The sequence below is a fragment of the Arvicanthis niloticus genome, chromosome 10, assembly GCF_011762505.2.
Source record: "Arvicanthis niloticus isolate mArvNil1 chromosome 10, mArvNil1.pat.X, whole genome shotgun sequence".
Taxonomy (NCBI): Eukaryota; Metazoa; Chordata; class Mammalia; order Rodentia; family Muridae; genus Arvicanthis; species Arvicanthis niloticus.
The window spans coordinates 42390795-42408262 of record NC_047667.1 but is presented as its reverse complement, the minus strand read 5'-3'; the positions used below and the strand labels follow the sequence as shown (position 1 = coordinate 42408262).

The 17468-nt window shown below is 37.7% G+C and overlaps 1 protein-coding gene across 1 annotated transcript in view; it reads left to right on the top strand.

Annotated features, from left to right (window-relative positions):
* The window catches only part of Xpr1 (xenotropic and polytropic retrovirus receptor 1), a 142718-nt gene that overhangs the window by 92210 nt on the left and 33040 nt on the right, over positions 1-17468 (top strand). Inside the window, exons 8-9 of the mRNA XM_034512918.2 lie at positions 13820-14010; positions 14218-14397. Coding sequence (XP_034368809.1) covers positions 13820-14010; positions 14218-14397 — 371 coding nt within the window. The remainder of the gene's footprint in view (positions 1-13819; positions 14011-14217; positions 14398-17468) is intronic.

Here is a 17468-nt window from a genome sequence, read left to right as displayed (position 1 = left end):
ATGAATTTTCTTATTCATGGTATGTTTTCATTGCATTATTAGAGTTCTCTGGCTAGAGAGATGGCCCAGCCATTACTCACAAATATCAAGAGTTCTCCTTCCCACCAGGTGCTAAAAAGTAGCATACAATTTAATACCGATGAGATTTGTAATAATTTTGTAACCTGTTTATGTGTATATAGGGTAATGATAGTTTACTTGTATAAAATATATAGACATTCTAGAGTACCATCGTTCACCTAGATTATCAAGCTAGCTGCCACGGAAAGAGTACAAATACCACCTCCACCATTGGTTGTGAGTTGTTATGGTCATATGGACCACTGTTCTTTTCTAAAACAGTTTCCTCATCTTTTCAATGAACTCAGTACCTTAAACTTACAGGATTACTTGAGAATTTATTTTTATTTGTTCATCTATAAGTAGCTTTAAAATCTGATGTGTGTGTATTTTGCATAAATGTAAATGTAAGCACAGTCACATGCCACTGCACAGGTAGAGAAAGGATCAGGACCACGTCATGAACCATTCCATCTTGTTGTGAGGCAGGATTTCTTTACTGTTTACCTCTGCTTTGCCAGACAAGCTGGCCTACAAGCTTCTAAGATTCTCCTGTTTCCACCTGCCATCTTGTTGCTGGAGCACAGGGATCATAGATTACTGCTTTAAAACCTCACTTTTTATGTGGATTCCTTGCATTCAAACTCAGAACCTCACACTTGCACCATACATAAGCTCTTTTCTCACTGAGCCATCTCCACAGTCAATCCACAAGTCATTTTTATGTGTCTCATGACTGCCCTTGATCCTCAGGAGTCTTCAGACAAAAAAAAAAAAAAAAAAAAAGGGGGTTGGGGGGTGGGGGAGGGGTGAGTTGTGTAGCTTAGTAGCTGAATGCTTGCCTGTCATAAATGGACTCCTGAGCTCAGTCCCCAGTACAGACAAACCAGGAGAAATCAGTCCTTAAGAGCTTAAGTAAGAGAAGGGAAGAAGCAGATGTCTTTCTTTTCGTGTAAACTAAATGGAAAGGGATTTTTGTTTGTGTTTTATTTTTTAACTTAGTACAAGCTGAGTTTTTAGTAAACATAGACTGTATTATTGTGGCGGTTTGGTTTTTTTAATGCATGCAGTTTATACATATAGCATTGTGCATTAAGTTCTAGCCTCAGAGCCCTGTTTTGTTTGATTTCCGTGTGTATTGGTGAGGGGAGGGTAAACAGATAAAGCCAGCTGTCTCTCTTTATTTATCTCCCTCGGGCACTGAGAAGAGAGTAGTGTTGAGAGTCAGAGGGAAATGTAGCAGTAGTAATGCATGTACAAGCACGATTCTTTGCTTTGAGCATTCACAGAAAAAAATTATGTGCATAATTGCTGTGGTCTCTCAAGGGGACATGTCCTAGTGTTCAATAATTTGCCAGAAAAATCTCATATTCCAGAGTTTTAGTTTCATAAAAATGAAAATTTTCCTGTATAGATTTTTGTTTTTTAGTTTTTCTTCTATTAACCTTTGTTCAATTTGAAATAATCAATGTATGCCAGATTTCACTTACTACTTAACATTTGTAGTAGATATAAGAGTGAAAAATAAGCACTTGCAAATTAATGGTAAGACTATTGATTATTGAAATCTCTTTTGAGAATAAGTGGTAGTATATATAAAATGTTACAATCATTTTGATTAATTTATTTTCTATAAATTTAGCTTACAACCTAGGAGGCTGTAATACAAAGAATTCTTTTGTGCCATGTTGTTTATAACAGTAGCATCTTAGAAAGTGTGAACTGTGTAAATGAGTTGTGTTGCCCTGTACAGTGGCACATCATGGGGTAATATGGAAATGAATGATAGGCACAGCACTTCAGAGAACTGCTTGGCACTGTTTACCAAAACTGGCTGTGTAGTAACCTGTGATCCATCTCTAGTAACAGAAATGAGTACCTGTATCTACAAGAAAACATTCGAGAATATTAGTAACTGGACTATTTTCATGTCCTCAAACCGGAACAACCCAAATGTTCTATCAACAACATAGCAGATGTTTTTACCCAGTGGGAAAGTGTGGAGAAGGAAGAAGAACAAAGTGTAGCCACGTGCAGGGACACAGATGAAAACTTATAAGTGAAGTTTATAGAACATGAAATTAATCATTTTAAAGTAAACAAAAGAAGCTAAACACCAAAAGTATACATGATATGATTTAATTTATAAAAAGATTAAAAATTAGTGTTAGAAGACAGTCTTGCCATGGCTGGAAAGGGATGTGAATAAAGTGCAGGTACTGTTTGTGATAAATTCCAGCTGTGAATCAGAACCGAGAACAACAAAAGAAAACAGATTCAGAACTTGATCCAATACAGTGAGGACTATAATTACGAGGTTTAGAATAAGCTTCTGTTTGGTCACTGGCTTTGTTTTGAGTTAACAGACATGTGGTGTTTGTATATGACTTATATACAAGTACAGCAGGCTCTGTAGCCGAATTACTGAGATTAAATCCCTATGTCCTTAGACAGGGGACTTGATTTAACTCTCAGTTTCTTCATGTATCTCCTGTTAAAAAAAAAAAAAAAAAAAAAAAAAAGAATGTATGTTTTTGCTGTGATTAGTAATAAAATTATACACCACAAGCAACACACAACATCACTAGCCCAAGACAGCTGCCTAGTGAATGTTAGCTATCCTTTCACTAAGAATTTATACATCTATGTGAGAGTTTAGAATGGAACAGTATATAGCTTTTATTATATGGACCCATTATTCACAGAAGTGACATTTTTATTCTTAAATAGAAATTATAGTAACTCATCTTATTTTGGTAATTCTTTGGGATTTTATTTATGGTGATCTTTTCTAGCAAAAACTGTTGTAATTTAATTCTCAGTTTACCTGCAAAAGGGGTGTACTGGAGAGATTGTGCCAGTACAGATTGTGGAGAGAAAGAAATTGATGTATTGTGAACAGGTGCACTTACCTTTAGAGATTGTATAATTCCAAGTTTGTGTTCTTTAATGAATAACTTGACTATTAACTGTTAAGACTGCTATGTGTCTTTGAAACATTTTGAAACTAAATCAGTTCATTAACAAATGTAGTCTTGTGTTTTCATTCAGATGCTGTTTCTTTAGCACTTATTAGCTTACTGAATGTCCTCAACGTTTGTTGTTGTTGTAGCTGCTGCCACTGAAGATAATGATTCTTTAAAAACATTTCTAATAAAGTATAGAGTTCAAGGATTTTTCATGAAATATCATTGTTCTAGTTTGCATCTCTGTTGCTGTGATAAAATACTCAGACCAAAAGCAAGCTGAGAATAAAAGGGTTTATTTAGCTTATACTTTCAAGTCACAATCTGTCATTAAGGATAGTCAGAGCCCTAACTCAAGGCAGAAACCTGTAGTAGAGATCATAGAGGAACACTACTTACTGGCTCACTTTCTGGCTGGCTTTCTTACAGCCCAGGCCCACCTGCCTAGGAATGGTACTGCCCACAGTGGGCTGGGCCCTGCTCACATCAGTTATCAGTCAAGACAGTCTCCCAGAGACAGAGTCACAAGCAGTTTCTCAGTTAGGAATACCTCTTCCCAGGTGACTCTAGGTTACATCAAGTTGACAATAAAACCAACCAACATAGACAGTCATATTAATTATATTAATTAGAAGCATTTTGTATGATGCTTTCAAGTAGAACATAGTCTTTCTAAGTATGTGTATGTGTGTGTGTGTATTTCATGACTATGCATTATATTTTTCTGTTCATGACAATTTTCTTCATATGTAGATATATTCCTGCCAGTATCATAACTAAATATTTGTATCCTAAAACCATGACCATAGATGTTAACTAGACAGAATTAGAAATTTGTGGAATGTTAGAGCAAATCTGTGGGTGGTTGAACAGTTTAAACATTCAAGCTTAACAGAAGAATTGTAAAGATTAACACTCAGTCTCTGTGCGTGGATGTGTGAGTGTGTTTCTGTGTGTGTTGTAGGCATGTGTACAGGTATACTCAGCACGTGTGCATGTAGAAAGGCCAGAAAAGGATGACAGGCATCTTTCTTATTCTCTGCTTTATTCCCTTAGGCCAGGCTGTTCACTGAACTTGCGGCTGGTCATCTTGCTAGGCTGCTAGTTAGTGAACTTGCCCAGGCCCACCTGGCTCCATGGTGTAGCACCAAGTTATAAGTAGCTATGGCCGTGTCTGCATTTATATGGTGCAAATTCACTCCCTCATGCTTGCTTGCACTAAGCCATTTCCTTGACCTCAAAAGTAACTATTTTATAACAAGAAATCCATATTGTTGCACAATTGACCAAAACATTTCATCACCCTAAAAGGAAGCTCAGTCACAGATTTCTATTGCTCCAGCTGTTGACAACTACTGTCTCAATTTTCATATTTAGGGATATACCTATTCTAGATGGTTCATGTGACTGAAATTTTCATTTCAAACATGTTATTTGTATATGGCTTCTTCACTTAGCATGTTCTCAACTCCCATTCATGTTGTGGCATTATTCAGTACTCCATTCCACACACATACCACAGTTTATCTATTCATCCATTCGTAAATATTTTGGTTTTTCTAAGCTTAAAATTTTTGTTTGTTTGTTTGTTTATATTATTATATTGAGGGGCCATGGGCATGTGCTTGCTGTGGCTCACATATAGTGGTCAGAAAACCCCTGTATGGGCGATTTAGGTGAGTGAGTTCTTTCCTTCCTATTGGAGCCAGAAATGGAACTCGGGTGTGCAGGCTTAGGGCATGTTTAACTTTACAGAAAAGCACCATATTGTTTTCTATAGAGATTATACCCCTTTCCGTTTCTACCAGTAATGTATGAGGGTTCTGTCAAATCCATCCAAGTGGATGTGAGGTATTTTGTTATTCTTTTAATTTGCATTTTCCTAATAACTAATCATTTCAATTTTTCCTAGGCTTGTTAGTCATTTATGTATTCTTTGGATGACTACATCTTTTGCCCACATTTGCTTTTGTCTGAAACTAGAAGAATTTTTTTTTAAGATTTATTTATTTTGTGTACATGAGTACACTGTCGCTCTCTGCAGACATACCAGAAGAGTTCATCAGATCCCCAATAAAGGTGGTTGTGAGCCATGTGGTTGCTGGGAATTGAACTCAGGACCTCTGAAAGAACAGTCAGTGCTCTAAACTACTGAACCTTCTCTCCAGCCCACTAGAAGAATTCTTTATATATTCTAAATAGTTTCTTGTCAGAGAGATGATTTACAGCTTTTCTTTCATTCTTAAGAGTTTTTTGTTCAAATTATCTGATTTTTTTGTTTTTGTATTTATTTACATAGATATATATATAGATAGATATAGATATAGATATAGATATATATATCCAAATACTTCATTGTGGTGATTTATCTTTTATTTTTCCAAAGAATATTTAATAATTTTTAGTTCATATGTTAAGGTCTTTGAAAAAGTTCTCACCAGGCTGGCCTTGAGCTCACTCTATAGACCAGGGTGGTGTCCTGCCTCTGCCTTCCAAGTGCTGAGATTAAAGTCACGTGCTGCCATGCCCTTCTTATCAGTTTTGAGATAATTTTTGTTTGTATTGTGAGATTAGGGTTCTAGCTTTTTCTTCCTTTTTAAAATATGGATGTCTAGTCCATATTTATGGATGTCTTGTCCTGGACACTAGCTGAAGAATATGTTTTTCCCACTTGGTACATTTGTTGAATGTCAACTGGTCATAGACATCTGGTTTATTTGGTTTTTTTCATTTCTTTTCTATTTGTATATAAATCATTTTACACCCTTGCACACTGTTTTGATTATTGTACTGTTATAGTACATTTAGAAATAGTACATTTAAAAACTTGAATATGAATTTTCCAACTATTAATTTTTTATTACTGTTTTGGTTATTGGAGACCTTTTTCCATGTAAATCTGAGGTTTGACTGTTCTACTTTTTCTGAAAATAAAATGGTCATAAGAATTTTGATAGGGATTTCATGAAATGTATAGATTGATTTGTTGACATCTTAACAATATCAAGTCTTACAGTAAATGACCATGGCATTTCTTTCTATATACTTAAGTCTACTTTAATTTCTAAATGTTTTCTTACTCTCGACATGTGAGCCTTTTACCTCCATGGTTAAAATTATTACTAAATGTTTAATTCTTTTAGATACTGTTATAATTAAAATTGTTTTCCTAACTTTATTTTCAGATTGCTTGTTGCTGATATATATAAACACAACTGAATTTTTTGTGTTGATTGACCTGTGTTCTACAACTTTGCAGAAGCTACTAACTCTTTAGAGTTTTATTGTGGATTCTTTGGAATCATCTATGTTTTGTAGTATGTCTGGTGTCTTAGGATTCATAATGTAAGGCTACAAATGTGGTTTTTTTTTACTCATCTAATTTTCTAGCTAATCTTGACTCTAGTGGTTCTCTTATGGTCCATTTGTCACATAACAGCTAGAATAGTCCATTAATGTGACACTTTCATTTAAAACTTGCCATCAGAATAAAAGCTTAAATCTGAACAAAGCACTATGAAGCCCAGTCTGATATGTCAGTGACCTTGGCCTTTGATCACTGAGCTCTTTGGGCCTTCTCTCTACCTGGAGTCCCTAGAGATTCTGGGTGCTCATTCTTAATTCTGTAATAAGGCAAATATAATCTCCTAAGAGTTTTAGCCTGCTATTTTACTGCCTTTGCTCTCACTATATCCTGTTATATAGTTGTTAAGTGGAGATTGATATCTTGTCTACTCTTCACTATTGAATCCCCAGTTCTTAGGATGATGTTGGAGATAATTTGTTTTCAAATAATAGAAACCAGTATATACTTAATACTCTTAATGGTTCAAATATTAGACATTTGATGCATTCTTCACTTTTAAGCTTAACAAGTTTATGAAAGTATGTTGTTTGATTTTCTTTTGTTTTGTTTTTAATAGGTCTCTTGTAGTTCAGGCTGAACTCAAAACTACTTTGTAGCTAAGAATAACTGTCAACCTCTGATCCTCTTGCCTCCACCTCTCAAGTGTGGTGATAGCTGGAATGTATAATTCCAGTTTTACGCAGTACTGGGGATCAAGTCCAGTGTGAAAACAGATGATATTTCCATTGACCAAGAGGAAACTGAGAACTAGAAACTCTAAGTTAAAGAATTTATCCTACTAGGATTTGATATCTGGCTTATATATATGATTTCAAAGCAAACACTTTCTCTGCCCTATTAGTTACTAAATATTTTTTTATTTTTATTGGATATTATATTTACATTTCAGATTTTATCCCCTTACCCCCATTCTCCCCACCACCCAGGAACCTATCCCATCCCCCCTCCTCATGCTTCTATGAGGATATGCTCCCACCTACCCCTCCACCCCATCCCCACCCTCAAATTCTCCCCCACTCAGTGTTCATTCTTCATGGAACCAAGAATCTCCTCTCCCGTCTATGTCCTACAAGGCCATCCTCCCCATCATGACAGATGGAGTCATGGGTCCCTCCCTATGTGCTCCCATGCTGGTGGTTTAGACCCTGGGGAGCTCTGGTTGGTTGGTATTGTTGCTCTCCTCATGGGGCCACAAACCCTTTCTGCTCCTTCAGTCTTCTCTCTAACTTCTCCATTGGGAGACCCTTGATCAGCTCAGTGGTTAGCTGTGAGCATCGGCCTCTGAATGTGTCAGTCTCTGGCAGACCTCTAAGGAGACAGCTATATCAGGCTCTTGTCAGCATCTACTTCCTGACATCCACATCAGTGTCTGCCTTTGGTGACTGTACATGGGATGGATACCCAGGTGGAATGGTCTCCAGATGGCTCCTCCTTCAGTTTCTGTCCCACACTTTGTCTCCATATTTGCTCCCTTGAGTATTTTTGTTACTCCTTCTAAGTAAGACCAAGGCATCCACATTTGGTCTTCCTTCTTCATGAGCTTCATGTGGTCTGTGAGTTGACTCTTGGCTATTCCAAGCTTTTGGGCTAACATCTGCTTATCAGTGAGTAAATACCATGTGTGTTCTTTTGTGATTGGGTTACCTCATTCAGGATGATATTTTCTAGTTCCATCCATTTACCTAAGAATTTATCAAATTCATTGTTTTTAATAGCTGACTAATACTCCATTGTGTAAATGTACCACATTTTTTGTATCCATTCCTCTGTTGAAGGACATCTGGGTTCTTTCCAGCTTCTGGCTATTATAAATAAGGCTGCTATGAACATAGTGGAGCATGTGTCCTTGTTATATGTTGGAGCATCTTCTGGTTATATGTCCAGGAGTGGTATAGCTGGGTCCTCAGGTAATGCTATGTCCAGTTCTCTGAGGAACTGCCAGACTGATTTCCAGAGTGGTTTTACCATCTTGCAATCCCACCAACAATGGAGGAGTGTTCCTCTTTCTCCACATCCTCGCCAGCATCTACTATCACTTGAGTTTTTGATCTTAGCCATTCTGACTGGTGTGAGGTGGTATCTCAGGGTTGTTTTGATTTGCATTTCCCTGATGACTAAGGATGTTGAGCATTTCTTAAGGTGCTTCTCGGCCATTCAAGTTTCCTCAGTTGAGAATTCTTTGTTTAGCTCTGTGCCCCATTTTTAAATAGGGTTATTTGGTTGTCTGGAGTGTAATTTCTTGAGTTCTTTGTATATCTTGGATATTAGCCCTCTATTGGATGTAGGATTGGTAAAGATCTTTTCCCAATCTGTTGGTTGCCATTTTGTCTTATTGACAGTGTCCTTTGCCTTACAGGAGCTTTGCAATTTTATGAGGTCCCATTTGTCCATTCTTGATCTTAGAGCATAAGCCATTGGTGTTCTGTTCAGGAACTTTTCCCCTGTGCCTAGGTATTCTATGGTCTTCCCCACCTTCTCTTCTATTAGTTTCAGTGTATCTGGCTTTATGTGAAGGTCCTTTATCCACTTGGACTTGAGCTTTGTACAAAGAGATAAGAATGGATTGATTTGCATTCTTCTACATGCTGACCTCCAGTTGAACCAGCACCATTTGCTGAAAATGCTGTCCTTTTTCCACTGGATGGTTTTAGCTCCTTTGTCAAAGATCAAGTGACCATAGGTATGTGGGTTCATTTCTGGATCTTCAGTTCTATTCCATTGATCTTCCTGCCTGTCTCTGTACCAATACCATGCAGTTTTTATCACTATTGCTCTGTAGTACAGTTTGAGGTCAGGGACGGTGATTTCTCCAGAAGTTCTTTTATTGTTGAGAATAGTTCTCCCTATCCTGGGTTTTTGTTATTCCAAATGAATTTGCAAATTGCTCTTTCTATCTCTATGAAGAATTGATTTGGAATTTTGATTATAAACAATAAATGGCTGTTTAAACTTAGTAAGTATAACTTGGTTGAGAAGAAATGAAAGAGCACAATAGGGGCTGGGGACAAACTCACTTTTGTAAAACATGAGATGCATCAGCTGGTCACTGATAGTATTGTAGGGTAGGTTTGGGAAAAGTAAGTTGGAGATTAGATCACTTTAGGAAATCTGTAGAGTAATGATGATACTGAGTGTTTGAATGGGCATGTGAGCAACATAGTACTTGAGAAAAATTATAAAATTTCTCAATTTTATAATTTTATAAAATTATAAAGATTGCAGCCATGTGTCTAGGTAGAGGCAGGTGGGTTTCTCCAAGCTTCAAGGGCAGGCCAACCAAAGGCTACATTTTAGCTCAGTAATCCAGAGCAAATTACTTATCCTAGCTGTGCTCCAGCTTTCTAGGTCAACATAGACATAGTAATTTAAATTCACAAAATTATAACAATTCAAACTAACTATTACATGGAAGAGCACCAAGAATAAGACTAAGCCCTCACCATATTAAGCATTTCATACATGTTGACTATTATTTATTTATATGACATTTAAATTCTCAACATTGTCTTCTTTTTTAATTTTAAAAAAAAATTTATTGAATATTTTATTTACATTCCAGATGTTATTCCCTTTCCCCATTTCCCCCACCCAGAAACCCCTTATCCCATCTCCCCTCCTCCTGCTTTTATGAGAATGTGCTCCCACCTCCCTGCCTTCGAATTCCCCCACACTGGGGCCTCCAGCCTTCACAGGACCAAGGACTTCCTCTCCCACCTATGCCCAACAAGGCCATCCTCCCTTAACATATACAGCTGGAGCCATGGGTCCCTCCCTGTGTGCTCCCAGGCTGGTGGTTTAGACCTTGGGAGCTCTGGTTCGTTGGTATTGTTGGTCTTCCCGTGGAGCTGCAAACCTCTTCAGCTCCTTCAGTCTTCTCTCTAACTTCTCCATTGGGAACCCCATGATCAGTTCAATGGTTGGCTGTGAGCATCCACTTCTGTATATCTCTTAACACTGCTTTCATTGTGTCCCATAGTTTTGCTATGAAGATCCTTCATTTTCATTAAATCTTAAAAAGTCTTTTTATCTTTCTTGCTTGCTTGACCAAGTTATCATTGATTAGAGCGTTGTTCAGTTTCCACATGTATGTGGGCTTTCCATTGTTTTTGTTATTATTGAAGACCGGCCTTAGTCCATGGTGATCTGATAGGATGCAAAGGATTATTTCAATCTTTTTGTATCTGTTGAGGCCTGTTTTGTGACCAATTATATTGTCTATTTTGAAGAAAGTACCATGAGGTATTGAGAAAAAGGTATATTCTTTTGTTTTAGGATGAAATGTTCTATAGATGTCTGTTAAATCCATTTGGTTCATAGCTTCTGTTATTTTCACTGTGTCTCTGTTTAGTTTCTGTTTCCATGATCTGTACATTGCTGAGAGTAGGGTGTTGAATTCCCCTACTATTATTGTGTGAGGTACAATGTGTGCTTTGAGCTTTAGTAAAGTTTCTTTTATGAATGTGTTGGGAACCACACTAGCCCCACGTTGGGGCGGCCAAAATAATGTTGGGGCCCAAGCTCGAGTCCCTGTTCAGGCGCCAAAATAATGTTGCAGCCCAGGCAAAATGTTGAGGCCCGGGACCACCCCGTGTTTGCTTGCTACTGTATCCCGGCCCAAGCTGCCGCTCCGCTCTGCAGGTCGGGGTTCAGCAAGAGCGAGGGTGAGGGCAGATTCTACCTAATGTCTGATTCGTCTCTGATCTCAGTCTGTCGTCTGGTTCTGTCTGTCTATAGTCTGACTCTAAGACACGCCTCTAAGTTACACCTTTAATCATGCCCTTAGGTCTTGTCTCTAACTCTGATCTCTATACTACTAAGTCATACTCTTAAGTCACATACCTTTAATCTCACGCGCCTTTAATCTCAAGGTATCTAAACCAAGATTATCGGAGTGTTCTCAGCTGTTGTAGACTATTGTAATTCAAGTCTCATGTCAGGGTATATGGCTCAAGATGGCTGCAAAGCTGATAGCTGCTTTCTGCTAAAAGTCGGCCCCCAACATGAATGTGGGTGCCCTTGCATGTGGAGCATAGAAGTTCAGAATTGAGAATTCATCTTGGTAGATTTTTTTTTTTTTGAGTATAAAGTGTCTTTCCTTATCTTTTTTGATAACTTTTGGTTGAAAGTCAATTTTATTCAATATTAGAATGGTTACTCCAACTTGTTTCTTGGGACCAATTGCTTCAAAAATTGTTTTCCAACCTTTTACTCTGAGGTAGTGTCTGTCTTTGTCACTGAAGTATGTTTCCTGTATGCAGCAAAATTCTGGGTCCTGTTTACGTATCCAGTCTGTTGGTCTACGTTTTTTTATTGGGGAATTGAGTCCATTAATGTTAAGAGATATTAAGGAAAAATGATTGTTGCTTCTTGTTATTTTTGTTATTAAAGTTTGAATTATGTTTGTGTAGCTATCTTCTTTTGGGTTTGTTGGAAGATTACTTTTTTGCTCTTTCTAGGTTGTAGTTTCCCTCTTTGTGTTAGAGTTTTCCATCTAATTATCCTTTGTAAGGCTGGATTTGTGGAAAGATATTGTGTAAACTTGGTTTTGTCATGGAATATCTTGGTTTCTCCATCTATAGTGATTGAGAGTTTTGCTGGGTATAGTAGTCTGGGCTGACATTTGTGTTCTCTTAGGGTCTGTATGACATCTGTCCAGGATCCTCTGGCTTTTATAGTCTCTAGTGAGAAGTCTGGTGTAATTCTTATAGGTCTGCCTTTATATGTTACTTGACCTTTTGCCCTTACTGCTTTTAATAATTTTTCTTTGTTTTAGGCATTTGATGTTTTATTATGTGATGGGAGAAATTTCTTTTCTGGTCTAGTCTATTTGGAGTTCTGTAGGCTTTTTGTATGTTCATGGGCATCTCTTTCTTTAGGTTAGGGAAGTTTTTCTTCTATATAATTTTGTTGAAGATATTTTACTGGCTCTTTTAAGTTGGGAATCTTCACTCTCATCTATACCTATTATCCTTAGGTTTGGTCTTCTCATAGTGTCCTGGATTTCATGGATGTTTTAGGTTAGGAGTTTTTTGCATTTTGCATTTTCTTTGACAGTTTTGTCAATGTTTCTCATGGTGTCTTCTGCACATAAGATTCTCTCTTCTATCTCTTGTATTCTGTTGGTGATGCTTGCATCTATGACTCCTGATCTCTTTCCTAGGTTTTCTATCTCCAGGGTAGTCTCCCTTTGGTATTTCTTTTTTTCTACTTCCATTTTTAGATCCTGTATGGTTTTGTTTAATTCCTTCACCTGTTTGGTTGTGTTTTCTTGCAATTCTGTAAGGGATTTTTGTGTTTCCTCTTTAAGGGCTTCTACCTGTTTACCTGTGTTCTCCTGTATTTCTTTATGTCCTTGAAGTCCTCTGTCATCATCATCATGAGAAGTGAGTTTTAAATCTCAATTATGCTTTTTTGATGTGGTGCTGTGGCCAGGACTTGTTATAGTGGGAGAACTGGGTTCTGATGATGCCAGGTAACCTTGGTTTCTGTTGTTTATGTTCTTGCACTTGCCTTTCTCCATCTGGTTATCTCTAGTGCTACCTGCACTCTCTGTGTCTGACTAGAGCCTGTCTCTCCTCTTACCTTGCTTGTGTCAGAACTCCTCAGAGTCCAGCTGTCTATGAGATCCTGTGATCCTGAGATCCTAGGTGGAAGAGCTTCTGGGACTCAGGCTGCCTCCAGGATCCTGAAATCCTATGATCCTGGGCGTGTTAGAGACCCTGAGAATCCAACTTCCTCAACTGCTCTGAGTGCAGTGGTTCCTCTAGGATGGATCAGGATATGGTGTCTTCTGAGGAGCAGACCAGCTAGGAGACTGCCCCATCAGAAAGGCCACATTGTCTTCTTATGTTTTGTATCTTTTCACTTTACAACAAATCTGTGAGGTAGAAGTTAATGTAGCTAGTGTACTGACAGAGAAAGCAATGTTGAAGAAGTCATGCCATACAAGAAGCTCACATTGACAAAACTAGTCTTATACTATGCATGGTAGGCCACATCTTTAATGCCAGCACACAGGAGGCAGAAGCAAGAGGATCTTTGTGAGTTTGAGGCCAGCCTGGTTTACATAGCATGCTCTAGGATAGCCAGGACTGCACGTCTCAAAACAAAAACAAAAGCTGGTTTTACTGTTCAAAGCCATTTAAACTTGTCCTATAATTTAGAAAACAAAATAAAAAAACTTATAGAACAGTGGAATAACATGATAAAAAAAAGTTTGAGGGAAATTATTCTAATTGCACTTTGCAGAGTAAAGAGGCAGAAAAAAGAACCTAGAGGCAAGTTTATCAGACTCTTAAGATAATCCAGATAGAGAGTGTCTTCGTGGAAACGTCCTGTGCTAGGGCTGTGTCTCAGAGAATGAAGAGAAAGGATAATTAAAGGGAACATTTTAGATTTTATAACTAACCAATATATTTTCTTTCAGCTGTATTTAAACTTGAAACAGATAGAACTGTATGGCCCTTGATAAGAATCTATCGGGGTGGCTTTCTTCTGATTGAATTCCTTTTTCTACTGGGCATCAACACATATGGTTGGAGACAAGCTGGAGTAAATCATGTCCTCATCTTTGAACTTAATCCAAGAAACAATTTGTCTCATCAGCATCTCTTTGAGGTAATAAAGCATAGTCTTGTGAACATGTCCACACTGAGTAAATGGCCAACTCACTGGGAGTCTCATGAGCGTACTCCACTCTGAGTGGCCGACCTGATGGACGCTCAAGTCCATCTCACATTTGAGGATTATCTTTGTTTATTAAAGATTATTTTGTGTAATGATAAGAAGTAACTTTCTCTCTTTTGTGTTCCCTGTACTTTATAGATTGCTGGATTCCTGGGGATATTATGGTGCCTGAGCCTTCTGGCATGCTTCTTTGCTCCAATTAGCATCATCCCTATATATGTGTATCCACTTGCCCTTTATGGGTTTATGGTCTTCTTTCTTATCAACCCCACCAAAACTTTCTACTATAAATCCAGATTTTGGCTGCTTAAACTTTTGGTAAGTCTAAAGGCGTGCACAACAGTTTTAGAACAGTGCATTAGCATTGGCTTCCTTAAATGCCACACATGGCTGCTGGATTGCACAGCCTCAGAGACAGGGTTCACATTGTGCCATGTGAGTGGTGCCCAGCTTCAGAAGCAAGTGCTTTTGATGTATACCTGATAACCTTGAAAGTTTATAACATGGCATCCCTGGGAAAGTGCTTGACCCTTTTTTTCCCTCCTAAAATGAAGTATAAAGTGACCAAATAGTAAATTGATTTTATACATTACGATTAGGTAACCATTGTGTTAATATGTAGAACTTGTCTTTTTCTTTCTAAAGAGAGCCAGGCATAGTGGCATCGTGTAATCCCTTACTTAGGAGATGAAGGCAGAAGGATCAGAAGTCCAAGGTCACTTTATACTGCATTTACATCAGTATCATCTTAGATTACCTATAACTGAAAAATCCCTATAAAGTGCCTATTTGTTAAAAGATTTATTTCATATATGTGGGTGCCTTCATATATCTATGTGTACCACTTGTGTGGCTGTTATTCAGGAAATCCAAAAGAAGGCATTGGATCTTTGGAGCTTAGTTACAGACAGTTGTGAACCACTGAGAGTGCTGGGAGCTGAACCTCCTTTTCCAAAGAGCAGCAAGTACACTAACTACTGAACCACCTCTCTAGTTTTTCTATAGTTATTTCTAAATGAGGTTTTTTTTTTTGAAGATTCGAAAAGCTTACTATGATAATATTGCAATAACAGGACGATGTAGGTGTGCACATTGTGTGCAGTTCCCCAGTGCGTCCTTTGTTTAGGTAGGAAGCCATGGTTTCATGCATGGCTGCTTTCTCTGATTAGTAGAATGATCCCTGTTGGGTGAATGTTTATGTCTGGGTCTGCACTGTGTGTTGATGAATGCAGACTGGCTGATTGAATAGGCTGGTGCGATGTAGAAGAAGGATTAACACACTAGTAAAAGCCTTCCTAGAAGCAGTGAGATGTAGAAAGAAAGAGTAATTTGTTCCTTTTTTAATATTGTTACTAAAACACAAATGTTATTGTGTATAGGTCATTTAAAATCAGTTGACCTATTTATTTTATTCAAACTTCATTGATAAAATTAGTCCCTAAAATGTATGTCAGAGAATTAATAGAATGTCTTCACTATAGTTATATTTCTTTGGAAATGTTTTTTTAAAGATTTGTCCTAAGATAAAATTCTTATTTCCCTTGTTTTTCATCTCCATTTTTACTGTGGAAAATGCTTGGTCTTAATAGTAAAGACTGTTCACCATTTATATTCATAGTTATATAGGAATCTTTGAAACTGACATATGCTACCTTCCCTTGTCCCCCCTCCCAAAAAAGCTGAAGGACTTTAAGTCCAACTCTGTGCAGTGTTAGTATGTCTGATCTAGTGCAGTCTGTTTATACTCAGTAGGGTTTTTGTTCTCTTTCCTATTTCTGTATTTGCCCCAACTAGAAATCCAATTAGGAAACACAAGCAAAGCCCCGGGTTTTCCAATAGTAACATTACCTTGTATTCTTCTAGTAAGCTAACTAAAGTTTTAAAATAGAGTCCTTAGTTATATCATTTAGAGATCAGTTTCTTTTGTGATGTTGTTGTTATTGTTGTTGTTTTTCAAGGAAAGATATCTGGGTATGGCCTTGGTTGTCCTGGAATTCAATCTGCAAAACAGGCTAGTCTTGAACTCACCTAAATCTGTCTGCCACTGCCTCCCAAGTCCAGGGACTAAAGGCATATGCCACTATCGCCTGGCCACAGATCACTTTTTAACCAATATTTTCTTTCGTTCTGTAGTAAAATTGTGTGTACATACACATGAACACAAGGGGCTGGAGAGATGGCTCAGTGGTTAAGAGAATAGGCTGCCCTTCCAGAGGTCCCAGATTTGATTCTCAGCACTCAAATGGCAGTTCAAAACTGCCTGTAATTCCAGTTCCAGAGGATCATGGAACCAAAAGATATCAACTCCAGAGACCAGTATCTCAAAACTTGTTATTGTTGTTTCCAAATCTAGTTTCAATACAGTATCTGTTATAGATGACAGTCAGGAGGATTCATATGATATAGTCATGTATCTCTCTGAAGAGAAATGTTTATAGAATGAATAGAAAAACCCAGCCACATCTGAGAGGAGGGTTGCCATGGATTTCCAGGTTGAATGTGTCTACTAAATGAATACAGCTATACATCCAGAGAGCTAAGAATTTAAGCAAGTTTTTCAAAATTACTACTGTGTCAGAGGAATACATCATTATCTTACACATTTTCTTTTGTATAATAAAGTCAAGGAAGTCTAAGAGGATAAAGATAAAAGCTATCTTTATCAATACCCCTTCCTGCAGGATTGTTCAGGTCTTCTGTACAACTTGAGTTTATTCCCGGTGATTGCACTAGTGTCTGATTCTGCTCTGCAATGCCAGGATTTCCTTTGCAGTTATAACAGGTTTATACAAAACAAATCAAGATGAGTTTGTGTTAATGGGAATAGCAAAGGACCTAGCTTTGGAATTGCTATGAGAAAGTTAAGCATGCTGCTACACATATGGTCCTAGAACTTAGTGAGTAAAAACAGAAGAATTTCAAATTAGAGGCCAGCCTGGGCTACATAGTGAGGCCTGTCTCAACCTATTCCCCTTAAGAAACAAATTGTTTTAAAGATTGAGCTATACTATTCCATAAACCCTTAGAGAATATATTGCATGAGTTAGTGTGCAATAAGTTTGCTTAATAGATTTATCGTTATTTTCAGAATAGTGGTCAGAGGGGTGATTTTTGTGGAAATGACAAGGTGAACACAGTTATTACCATTACATTAGTGAAATCAATATTACATAGGCTGGGATGCAATTAAATGGTAGAGTGCTTGCCTTATATGCGTAAGATCCTGGGTTTGAAACCCAATACTGTAAGAATGTCTTAGGTTAGAGAATGTGACATGCCTCAGATGATGTAATCACCCTTCCCTGCCTGTTTCCCCCTCCTTGTTTTTTTGAGACAGGGTTTTTCTGTGCAGCCCTGGCTGGCCTATAACTCACAGTGTAGACCAGGCT